Source organism: Rhinopithecus roxellana, chromosome 7, assembly GCF_007565055.1.
Source record: "Rhinopithecus roxellana isolate Shanxi Qingling chromosome 7, ASM756505v1, whole genome shotgun sequence".
Classification (NCBI taxonomy): domain Eukaryota; kingdom Metazoa; phylum Chordata; class Mammalia; order Primates; family Cercopithecidae; genus Rhinopithecus; species Rhinopithecus roxellana.
The window spans coordinates 82433873-82446600 of NC_044555.1; the positions used below are offsets into that span (position 1 = coordinate 82433873).

General features: G+C 44.2%; 1 protein-coding gene across 1 annotated transcript in view; it reads right to left on the reverse strand.

Annotated features, from left to right (window-relative positions):
* Positions 1-12728, reverse strand: part of CTPS2 (CTP synthase 2) — a 134365-nt gene that overhangs the window by 85424 nt on the left and 36213 nt on the right. The window contains exons 10-13 of the mRNA XM_030933646.1: positions 11695-11783; positions 4697-4791; positions 1745-1807; positions 1597-1640 (exon numbers count right to left, since the gene is read on the reverse strand). Coding sequence (XP_030789506.1) covers positions 1597-1640; positions 1745-1807; positions 4697-4791; positions 11695-11783 — 291 coding nt within the window. The remainder of the gene's footprint in view (positions 1-1596; positions 1641-1744; positions 1808-4696; positions 4792-11694; positions 11784-12728) is intronic.

Genomic DNA, 12728 nt, shown 5'->3' on the forward strand with positions numbered 1-12728 from the left:
TCCTAGCTAACACGGTGAAACCCCGTCTCTACTAAAAATACAAAAAAACTAGCCGGGCGAGGTGGCGGGCGCCTGTAGTCCCAGCTACTCGGGAGGCTGAGAGGCAGGAGAATGGCGTAAATCCGGGAGGCGGAGCTTGCAGTGAGCTGAGATCTGGCCACTGCACTCCAGTCTGGGCAACAGAGCGAGACTCCACCTCAAAAAAAAAAAAAAAAAAAAAAAATCACGATTGTGAGGCATGAGCTCCATTAGAAGGAGGTGCCCAGCAGCAGGGACACGATTGGGTGTGCATGGGTGGCTGGCAAACAGCCTGACTGAAGGCCAACCATCATCTTGCAGAGCTCGCTCTGTTAGTGGTGAGCACAGTAGCATGGGGCAGAGGGCAGAGGCAGGTAAAGAAAAGAGGTCAGGAAAGCCTTCCTCAGGTGAATAGGAAGTTGTTGGTAACTGAGTTGTTAATTAAATTCTTCATTGGTTTCATTGAGATTCCAGGGGGAGAGGGATTTTAGGCAGGTGGACATCTCAGGTATAGGGAACCTCAGACTGCATCTGAAAACTAGTTCAGACCGTCCAAACGTAAAACTCAAAGCATGTAGCCTGGGCAACATAGTGAGACCTTGTCTCTACAAAAAAAAAATCAAAAAATGAGGTGGGAAGATTGTTTGACCCCAGGAGGTCTAGGATTCAGTGAGCTGCGATCATGCCACTGCATTCCAGCCTGTGTGACAGAGTGAGACCTTGCCTCAAAAAAACACAAAAAAGAAAAAATTCAAAGCCTGGGAGGAATCAGGATGCCATGGGATGAATCAGCAAAGCAGCAGGTGACAGAGCACAATGGCTTTGGGACCCAGCCCAGAACCCTGGACTGAATATTTTAAGGGAAAAGAAACTGATGGAAGATGAGGACTGGCAGCAGAATCACTGTCACTTTTGTTTTAGAAAGACAGATGACCACCAGTGTGGAAAATAGGCAGACTGGCGATGAGTCTGGAGACAGGACAGCTCATTTATTTATAGTAGATGTTATAAATTGTTGTCACAGTCAATTTAATCCTTTCCTAAACATTAAGCTTGAAAGCTGCGACAAAGAGAAATCAGTCCAGGATTGTGACTGTCTTTAAAGCATAACTGAGAAGATGGACTATCAAGAACAAAGGAATCTAATATAAGAATAATACAATTTAAAATGTTCTGGTGCTGTAAAGAAAAAATAATAGACCCCCCACTTTTTTTGAGAGGGAGTCTCACTCTGTCACCCAGGCTGGAGTGCAGTGGCACGATCTCAGCTCACCGCAACCTCCACCTCCCGGGTTCCAGCGGTTCTCCTGCCTCAGCCTCCCAAGTAGCTGAGATTACAGGCATCTGCCACCACACCCAGCTAATTTTTGCATTTTTAATAGAGACCAGGGTTTCACCATGTTGACCAGGCTAGTCTCGAACTCCTAACCTCAAGTGATCCACCTGCCTTGATCTCCCAAAGTGCTGGCATTACAGGCATGAGCCACGGCGCCCAGCCAATAGCCCCTTATGAATTTAGGCAAGAGCCAGGACCCAAGTGACAATGACTGGACCCAGAAAGATAAACAAGCCACTTACCAGAGGAACTGAGGCATTTGGCCTAAATTCTGTGGAATCAGCATCTGAAGATTAAGAAAAGAGTTCAGTAATTCACCAATAGTGCTGAAAAATATTTGAAGAGAGAAAATTTTTTAAATAAATGGTCATTAGCAAACCTCAAACTTACCTTTCAAGTTAAGGCAGTTTCTTGCAAACTCTATCACTGCTAGTTGCATCCCAAGACAAACTCCTATTTTAAAAAGCACATATGCAAAGCAAATGAACTCACTTTGTATTTGTTCATATTTTCTGTTCATTTGTTGGCTGCCTGTCTCCCCTATCTAGAATGCAGAGTCCCAGAAAGCAAGACTCTGCCCGTTTTGCTCCCTGCTGTACCCTCAGAACAATCCCTGGCAGAGAGCAGGGCAGGGGCTTAGACTATCAAGAAGCCACCTAAGTCCCAAAGTTGACAAAGAAGGAGCACAAGGTCAGAAAAGTGCAGAGTCAACTGGGCACAATGGCTCAAGCCTGTAATCTCAGCACTTTGGAAAGCCAAGGTGGGCAGATTACTCGAGGTCAGGATTTCAAGACCAACCTGGCCAACATGGTGAAACCATGCCTCTACTAAAAATACAAAAATTAGCCAGGTGTGGTGGCGTGCACCTGTAATCCCAGCTACTTGGGAGGCTGAGGCAGGAGAATCACTTGAGCCCAGGAGGCAGAGGTTGCAGTGAGCTGAGATCGCACCACTGTACTCCAGCCTGGGTGAGAAAGAAGGAAGGAGAGAAAGAGAAGAAAAAGAGAACGAGAGGAAGGAGTGGCCGGGTGCAGTGGCTCACGCCTGTAATCCCAGCACTTTGAGAGGCCGAGGTGGGTGGATCACAAGGTCAGGAGATGGAGACCATCCTGGCTAACACAGTGAAACCCTGTCTCTACTAAAAAAAAAAAAAAAAAATACAAAAAAATTAGCCGGGCGTGGTGGTGGGCGCCTGTAGTCCCAGCTACTGGGGAGGCTGAGGCAGGGGAATGGCATGAACCCAGGAGGCAGAGCTTGCAGCGAGCAGAGATCGTGCTCCAGCCTGGACTCTAGCCTGGGCAACAGAGTAAGACTCTGTCTCAAAAAAAAAAAGAGAGAGAGAGAAGAAGGAGGGAAGGAGGGAAGGAATGAAGAAGGGAAGAAGGAAGGAAGGAAGGAAGGAAGGAAGGAAGAAGGAAGGATAGGAAGGAAGGAAGGAAGGAAGGAAGAAGGAAGGAAGGAAGGAGAAGGGAAGGAAGAGAAGGGGAAAGGGAGAGAGAAAGGGGGGAAGAAGGAAGAAAGAAGGAAGAGAAGGCGAAAGAGATGAAGGAAGGAAGGAAAGAAAGGAAGGAAGGAAGGAAGGAAGGAAGGAAGGAAGGAAGGGTCCCTGAGACTAATCTGCCACCTTCTAGATTTGTCCCTGAGTTGAGGCATCTCAGTGGGCTGCAGGGCCTGATTCCTTCAGAGAACATCTAACACCCCAACTCAGAGGGAGTTTCCTGGGCTAAGATTTCCCACTCCTTCTCATGGTGACTTCACAGCCACAAACATAGGATTGGCCAGAGGGTGAGCGCCTACAGGACGTCAGGCTGCTAACCTGCAGGACAGCCCCATAACCTTCACTGTATGGAAAAGCAGCAGTGGGGGTGGGGGTTGGAGACTCCACAGTGGGCTTGAGCATGGTGGGCAGCAGGGAAGGAGACACACAATGGGACCGAACAGAGTGCTCGGTGATGAAGATAGGCAGACCTGTGTCGCCCAAGCCTGTTGCCACAAGGATGCTCCCAGACCCAGCTCTGCCTTCACTGCAGTCCACCAATTCTCTCCACTAAACAAATGCCAAAGAGCATCCCAGATGCTCCTCCGATAGATACATAAGAAGTACACAGGGGAAACAAAGAAGGGAGCAATCAATATATCAGGGACGCCAGAAAAGAAGTCAATAAGCAGGAAACAGCTGAATGCTGGGGGGTGGGGGTGGCAGTGAGGGGATTTCAGAAAGTTCCGTATGGCTGGGACATAAAGAGATGCTATGCTAGAGGAAAAGCTAAAGACCTGCAAACCATTCCATACCATTAAAATAATCTGAGGAACATTACCCACATTTAGACAGAAACTTCAAAAGAAAACAATGGCTCCCGATGAGCTTAGACCAGTAAAAGAAAACAAGGTATCCAGGTAACTACTCCAGGCTTCTATTTTGAAAATGGATCCTAAGAGGAGAGAGTCTAAGAAGCTAATCAAAGAGCAGGTAATGGGGGGAAATAAATGGTCTGCTGGCACTAAAAGCCTGTCCAATCAGCTCATAAACCCACCCAGCCGTCCACTGCACAGTGGGAAACACAGCCTCTCCACACTCCCCCTCCTGCCTGAGTCCCCAGCTACAGGGCTGCCTCTCCCACGTCAAGGTCTCATTTCCTCTGGTTTCCCTGGTACAGAAGCCATACTTCACAATTTGAAAAAAAGCATTAAAAAGTCTCAACTCGGCCAGGCACGGTGGCTCAAGCCTGTAATCCCAGCACTTTGGGAGTCTGAAGCGGTTCAGATTGCTTGAGCCCAGGAGTTTGAGACCAGCCTGGGCAACACAGCAAGACCCCATTTCTAAAAACACACACACACCCACACACACACAAATTAGCCAGGCACAGTGGTGTGCACCTGTAGTCCCAGCTATTCTGGAGATTGAGGTGGGAATTGGAGAAGGTAAGCACAGTTACAGATGGAGCCTCCTCCCAGCCTCTGCTACCCAGCCAGAATAGCAGCAAGTTCTCCTAGGGTGAGAAACATTTTCTGTAAAGGGTCAGATAGTAAAGATTCTAGACTCTTTCAGATAGTAAATCTTCTAGGCTATAGGGTCTGAAACTCTGACGTTGGACCACAAAAGCAGCCATAGACAATATATAAATAAATTGGTGTGGCTGTGTTCCAATAAAGCTTTATTTATAAAAACAGGCTGTGGGCCAAATTTAGAATATAGTTTGTTGACCCTATAGCAGACTATTTGGCACGTGAACTTTCAAATCCGAGTTCACACCTTTATGATAACAAACCTTTAGTGCTACCCCACCTAGGTGTCAAAAATCTAATAAACTCATAGTCAGGGTCAATAAACATGAGTTTTACCCAGAAAAGGAATCTTCTTTGTCCTTGCCCAAGAAATCGCCTGGAGTTTTCCCAATGTTCCTCTGATTCCGAAGCCTCCAGGCACAAGAATACCACTGAAATCAATACAAAATGAGGGTAAACTTGACTATCCATGATTTTTTTTTTTTTTTTTTTTTTTTTTTTTTTTTTTTTTTTTGAGACGGAGTCTTGCTCTGTCACCCAGGCTGGAGTGCAGTGGCCGGATCTCAGCTCACTGCAAGCTCCGCCTCCCGGGTTTACGCCATTCTCCTGCCTCAGCCTCCCACATGATTTTTTTTTTAACTAGTGTTTTCAGCCATTCATGCAATGCTTGCTCCAATCACTAGTGACTATGCTCAAGCTCTATTTTCAGAATCAATTATATGACTTCACACCCTGAACTTTTTTTCTGAAATCTTCCCAATGTTATGAAGAAATTGTGACAATTGCTCACAACTGACCTCAATATGTACTGTATGATAAGTCTTTGTGGCATCAGAGCATACTAACTGGGAAACCCAATTCAATTAAGAATGGCACTGGGAGCCGGGCGTGGTGGCTCAAGCCTGTAATCCCAGCACTTTGGGAGGCCGAGACGGGCGGATCACAAGGTCAGGAGATCGAGACCATCCTGGCTAACACGGTGAAACCCCATCTCTACTAAAAAATACAAAAAACTAGCCGGGCGTGGCGGCAGGCACCTGTAGTCCCAGCTACCCGGGAGGCTGACGCAGGAGAATGGTGTAAACCCGGGAGGCGGAGCTTGCAGCGAGCTGAGATCCGGCCACTGCACTCCAGCCTGGGCGACAGAGCCAGACTCCGTCTCAAAAAAAAAAAAATAAAAATAAAAAATAAAAAAAAAATAAGAATGGCACTGGGAAAAGAAACTGAATGAAAATAGGTTAAGGTTCTTTCAAAGCACTATTACAAAAATGTTAAGATCTCTTACATCATCAGAAAGAGTTAAATTGGAAAAATCAGCCTAAGATTTCAAATGCTAATTAAGTAGTGGCAAATGAAAATTTCTTGGCTAGAAGACTTTAGAGACCTAGGCAAACACAACAGCAACACAGTTCAACAGAAAACCCAGGAGGATCATGCTAACCTCATGATGCAATGCTGCCCCCAAGAGTTCTGTCAATTACTTACAAAATAAAACCTAAAATCTAAGACGTGGAAAAGAAAATATAATCAAGAGAGAAAGGGCTGCTGTGTCAATGGAGTAGCTATTCTTTATTTCTTTACTTTCCTAATAAACTTGCTTTCACTTTACTCTATGGACTCACCCTGAATTCTTTCTTTAGCAAGAGCCAAGAACCCTCTCTTGGGGTCTGGATTGGGACCCCTTTCTGGTAACATCTTTCTAGCGACCACAGAAGGAACAATACTGAGTACGTGGTGGGGTCCAGTTACATCTTTCTTTTTTTTTTTTTTTTTGAGACAGAGTCTTGCTCTTGTCACCCAGACTGGAGTACAGTGGCGCGATCTCAGCCCTCTCTAACCTCCGCCTCCTGGGTTCCAGCAATTCTCCTGCCTCAGCCTCCCGAGTAGCTGGGATTACAGGCGCGCACCACCACGCCCAGCTAATCTTTTGTATTTTAGTAGAGATGGGGTTTCACCATGTTACCCAGGCTGGCCTCAAACTCCTGAGCTCAGGCAATCCGCCCACCTCAGCCTCCCAAAGTGCTGGGATTACAGGCATAAGCCACCATGCCCGGCCTCCAGTAACATCTTTCTAGCAAAACACGGAAGGAACAACGCTGAAGGGACCCCATTCCCAAAGGAAATTCATCTGTGTGCACCAGTTGGCTGACTTTTGGGTAAGTGGGGTGCATATACCCAGGTAAAGGATGGGATTGGGTTAGAGGCCCAACTTAGCGGAGTTAGAGTCTCTCCTAAGACAGAGAGGGTTAAAGGCTCCTCTCAATAAAAGGCAAGGATGCTTGACTGACCTTGGGTTCCAGGTACAACTTAGGAAGGTTAGAGTCCTTCCTAAGGTTTAGGGGGTTAGAGGCCTCTCTCAGTAAAGTCCCTCTCTGCTAAGAATGGGTTTGGCACTATGGGATGTTAACTGCTATTCTCTTTGGATTATTCTGCCTTGCACTCTTTGCTGATAGTTACGGGTGACAGAACTAGGCATGTACAGGACCATGGGACATGGGGAGCTTTTTCCTCCCCAAAAGGGGAAACTTGAGAGCTGATAAGACTCCTGGAAAAGATCCCTTCACGACTGACAAGCAGCCACCTGAACTTTTCAGTGTCGCTGCAATGGGTGTGTCTTTCTCTGGACTCCCTGAGCTCTTTGCCTTCCCCAAAATGCCGCGGGCAATGCTTTTCTGCCTCTCTCTCCTTTCCTTTTCTTATCTTTTCTATTACTCAAGGCGACCATCTTGCCCAGAGACAAGTTGAAATTCCTGGTCAGAGGTTGGATTAATAATGATGGGGCCCAACCGGGGACAAGTTTGAGCCTTGCCAGTAAGATATTGGGTGCTAGGCAGAGTGGCTAATGTCGTTTTGTCACACATATTTTGCTCTGGCCAGAACAGGAAAAGATAATTTTCCTTTGTGTTGCAGTTTGGCCCCCAGGGCTGTGGTGCAGCCAGCCGGGTCACTAGGGCTGCTCAAGGAAAGGGAACCCAGAAGCCTTGCATACTGACAAAAGGCTAAGAATTTTTTACTAGTCAGACTTCTGGCCTCTCTCTGTGCAAATTGGTTGAATGAATGGTAAAAATCACTGTTTATCTCCTCTGTAAAGTTTTGATTAACGGTAAAAAGGATTTGTGAGGCTACTCTTAAGCTACAGTGAATCTGGTGTGCTTTGTGTGTCTTTCCGTATTGTTCTGTTCTAACGAGGGGTACCTTAGGATAGGATGTGGGCCTAGGACCCCTGCAAGCCTGCTGTTCAAGCCATTCCAGCAAACTGGTCAGTCACAAACTTTGCTGTAGGTCCCTGTAGAAAAACTGGATAAGGGTTCCCTCTCATCTTGTTTCATGTCCTTGGGAGCTTGACCTTGTAACCATGTGGCAGTACTTTCTCTTGGTCTCCACCATCACAATGGCAACCTGGGTTCAGGGTTCAATTCCTAGTTTAGGGGATAAGCCTTTCTGATTGATATTTGGGTGCTTACAACTACCGGATCTTCTTTCTGTCTGTGCATTTATATGTGTTGTATGTGTGATGTAAAAAAAAAAAAAAAAAAAAAAAAAAGCTTCAATTGGTTTAAAAATAGTAAGGCTTCAATGAAGTATTTTGTAAGAAAAGTAAAAATTGTAATGACTTTTAGTTCACATAACTTTAGTAATCTTTGGGTAATAAAAACAGCTTTAAAGATTATTGGGAAAATAAAGACATTTGGTCTAAATTAGGCAGGTCAGATTAGGTTTTCTCAATGCTTTAAGGTCATAAACTGCTTTGACTTTTGACAATTGTTCAATTTACCTACTTTGGAGCATTAGATTCTAGATAAGGCCTGGGGACATGTTGAAAGTCATGCCCCTTAGCTATGCTAGAAAAGGTCAGACCTTATCTAGTGTCCTAGGCTCCATACCTAGTACATAATTAAAATTGCTTACTAACCAGATTTTTCACCAAAAGTAAAAGTTGCTGAGAGTTAACAGGGTAACCTGTAATTGAGACTACTGAAGAAACAGTTTTACATGCAAGTTGTATAAGGAAAGTGAAATGTGTTTTTAGTAAAAGATTATAAGAAGGTATGGAAATGTGGATTTTTTTTTTTTTTTTTTTTTTTTTTTTGCCTAGATTAAAAGGTTAAAGGATTGTTTTTTGCTTTGTGTTTTTGTTTTCAGATGAAGTTTCACTCTTGTTGCCCAGGCTGGAGTGCAATGGTGCAATCTCGGCTCACTGCAACCTCCACCTCCTGGGTTCAAATGATTCTCCTGTCTCAGCCTCCCAAGTAGCTGGGATTACAGGCATGCACCACCACACCTGACCAATTTTGTATTTTTAGTAGAGACAAGGTTTCACCATGTTAGTCAGGCTGGTCTCGAACTCCTGACCTCAGGTGATCCACCCACCTCAGCCTCCCAAAGTGCTGGGATTACAGGCGTGAGCCACCGCATCCAGCTAACGGATTCTTTTAAGTTAGACAAGATAAAGCTGAAAGTTTGAGCAAGTTGTAGAAGGTTTGTGAAAGATTAATCTTATAAAAGAAATTATGCATGTGGACATTGGCTGAAGTTAAAGGTATACTCAGGTTTTCCATAAATTGAACATTGAAATGAAAGCACAACAGGTTTATCTTAGAGTGCTGATCTGCTCTTTAACAAAAACTTGTAAAGGAGCCGGGCATGGTGGTTCATGTCTGTAATTCCAGCACTTTGGGAGGCTGAGGTGGGCGAATCACTTGAGGTCAGGAGTTCGAGACCAGCATGGCCAACATGGTGAAACCCCATCTCTACAAAAATACAAAAAAAATTAGTCAGGCATGATGGCAGGTGCCTGTAATCCCAGCTACTCGGGAGGCTGAGGCAGAATTGCTTGGACCCAGGAGGTGGAGGTTGCAGTGAACCAAGATCACACCACTATACTCTAGCCTGGGTGACAGAGCAAGAGACTGTGTCTCAAAAAAAAAAAAAAAAAACTTGTAAAGGACTATAGAAGGCTTGCAAAAATCTTACCTTATGGTCAAACTAATTAAAATTGGATAGATTTATCTATAAGGTTTTATTAAAAATTGGGTTTGACATCAATTTAATGCACTAATGCAATGGTGAAGTTTGGTATATTTGGTATAAAAATTATACAAAAAGCACTGTCAAATATGAAATGGTATTTGGCTTTCTTTGGGCTGTATTTGTATAACCATGTATTGGTATGTGTTCCAAAATTATGAGAAACTTCTATAATTTTAATATGACTTAGTGTATGTTATTAATAATCATTGTTATGTAAAATTGTTGTAAGCCACAGATGTAACAAATTCCTAATCAATTGTGGCTTTAAGAGTGGCTGCCCTAAAACATTTTGTCACCCACAGACAATTGTATTGTTTTGGTACTCTTTAGAAGGTAGTTAATAATCAACTACAGAACTCTTTTTTTTTTTTTTTTTGAGACGGAGTCTCGCTCTGTCACCCAGGCTGGAGTGCAGTGGCCGGATCTCAGCTCACTGCAAGCTCTGCCTCCCGGGTTTATGCCATTCTCCTGCCTCAGCCTCCCGAGTAGCTGGGACTACAGGCGCCCGCCACCTTGCCCGGCTAATTTTTGTATTTTTTAGTAGAGATGGGGTTTCACCACGTTAGCCAGGATGGTCTCGATCTCCTGACCTCGTGATCCGCCCGTCTCGGCCTCCCAAAGTGCTGGGATTACAGGCTTGAGCCACCGCGCCCGGCTCAACTACAGAACTCTAACAGGTGTTCTTAAATGTAGGTTTCTGATCACTTTGGAGATTGTGACAGCAGAATAGAGGAAAATCTTTCAGGACTCTCATGGAGAGCTGAAATATTCATGACTATCAAGTAGAACAGGAGTTAGCTCCATGGAATGAACTAATAAAAAATTAATATTTTTTACTTTGCTTAAAATGTTGCTGATCCTTTTTGTTTTATTTTTCAGAGTCAAGAAAACTGTTCTTTTGAGCTATATGCAGCTTGTAGCAATTGAGTAAAGTATACTCCTGTGAACAAAATTTGGAGCATATTTGTTTCTCTCTACCTGATTTGTCCAGAATTTGGAAACCATTTGTGATTATTCTTAACTTATGGCAATATAGTTATTTGCATAAATGCAATAAGAATCTTTTTTATTTTGCAACAGGACACAATTGGAGGGAGAAACTGGTTATATTACCAAGGCTTTGACTGGAATGGTGTGCTTTCCTGTAAAGAATCAAACTTGAATTGTAAAGCCAATACAAGCCCCTTGGGAAAACTGGCCTCATACTTTGTCTACACAGTCCCTGTATAGGGTTTCTGACCTGTGGTAACTAAAGAACGTCACTTTCTGACAGGTCCAGGAGCCTCAAGTTATCTTGGGACCTCAAAAGGAGAGGAGTTTACCCAATTCATAGGTATTTGAGGGTACAAACCCATGGCTGGGCTTAGCTTTAAAAAAGGTCTTATCTGAGATTCCTTATGGAATAAGTTTCCATCAAAGCCAATTTTAAAAACCCATGTGAAAAATAATTATTCTTGCTGCACTTTATAGAAATAATCAGGCCAAGTATAATAAAGCAAACTGTTCTTACCATGATTTGTCTTTAGTAAAAATGGGAAACTGGAGAGAGAAAAAATTATCTTCCAAGAACTATGGTCTACCTGTTATTATTACAGATTCTAGATGCATTGGTTGTTTTTGAAGTTTTTTTCTGCAATTTAGACTGACCCTGCTTATTCCTGTGAAACAATCAGTGATCTGTGACTGCAGCTCAGAAAAAAACAAGAGCAGGGCTGGGCATGGTGGCTCAGCCTGTAATCCCAGCACTTTGGGAGGCCAAAGCAGGTGGATAACAAGGTCAAGAGTTCAAGACCAGCCTGGCCAACATGGTGAAACTCATCTTTACTAAGAATACAAAAATTAGCCAGGAATGGTAGTGTATGCCTGTAATCCCAGCTACTCGGGAGGCTGAGGCAGAAGAATTGCTTGAACCTGGGAGGCGGAGGTTGCAGTGAGCCAAGATCATGCCACTGCACTCCAGCGTGGGAGACAGAGCAAGACTCCGTCTCAAAAAAAAAAAAAAAAAAAAAAAAAAAAAAAAAGATTTACCTTTGCATCTTTCGGGAGAATCAACACACTTTCCCTCCAGTACAGTATCCCCATCCTCCCCAAATAAAACCATTTCTATGCACATGCCACCAGCATTAACACGGCACATTTCAAATCAATGCATATGATTGTGGCACAACCACCTGCAAAGACCACAAGTACTCCAAAGTACCTTTCAAAATGCATGAAAATTAGCAATTAGGGTAGACTGAATCATTTACAGAAAAAGTACAATGGTCCTGTCCTAACTGGTGTGCATGGGCCCTGGTACTCACTCTGCTTTGCATAGCTTCTGCCAAGCTTCGTGAAATTTCACAGGGTCCTCGGTTTCAGTAATCTTCTCCAGATCAATGGAGTCTATGTACTAAAAAACATCCAACAGATAAAAGGAGTATTTAAGAAAAATAAACACTCAAAAATACTACAGCCATCTAATACTATGACACATTATTCAATAATTACTTATTACGCAAACACTGTACTGGGCACTAGGGATAGAAAACATAGTCTCTGTTTTGTGGCTCTTATCATCTTTCAGAAAGATTACAAAACGAGACAAATGGGCATCCACACTATACTATGATAATGGCTATGACAGACAAAGAAGAGAACGATGCAGAAGTAACTAGGGGTTAACTGCGCGGGGTGGCACATGCCTGTAGCCCCAGCTACTTGGGAAGCTGAGGCGGAAGGATCCTTTGAGCCTGGGAGGTCCAGGCTGCAATGATCCCCGATCGTGACACTGCATTCCAGCCTGAGTGACAGAGTGAGACCCTGTCTCAAAAAAAAGAAAAAAAAAAGCAACTGGGAAATCACTAGAACTGGACACTGGAGGAAAGACAGGAAGGATCGACATCAAGGAAGAGCTCTGGGGAGGTAATGTTCAAGAAGCCAGCCGAGAGGAGAGCAGAAGCAAGAGAAGCATGTGTGTGATGGGACACAGCAGGGAAGGCGTGCAGGAGACAAACAGAGGAGGGGAGAAGGGTATGAAATCTCCAGCAGGCCAGGCGCATTGGCTCACACCTGTAATCCCAGCACTTTGGGAGGCTGAGGCGGGCGGATCATCTGAGGTCAGGAGTTCAAGACCAGCCTGGCCAACATGGCAAAACCCTATCTCTACTAAAAACATAAAAATTAGCTAGGCATGGTGGTGGGTGCCTGTAATCTCAGATACTCAGGAGGCTGAAGCAGGAGAATCACATGAACCCAGGAAGCAGAGGTTGCAGTGAGCTTAGATTGTGTCACTGCACTCAAGCCTGGGCAACAGAGCGAGACTCCGTCTCAAAAAATAAAAAATAAAAAGAAATCT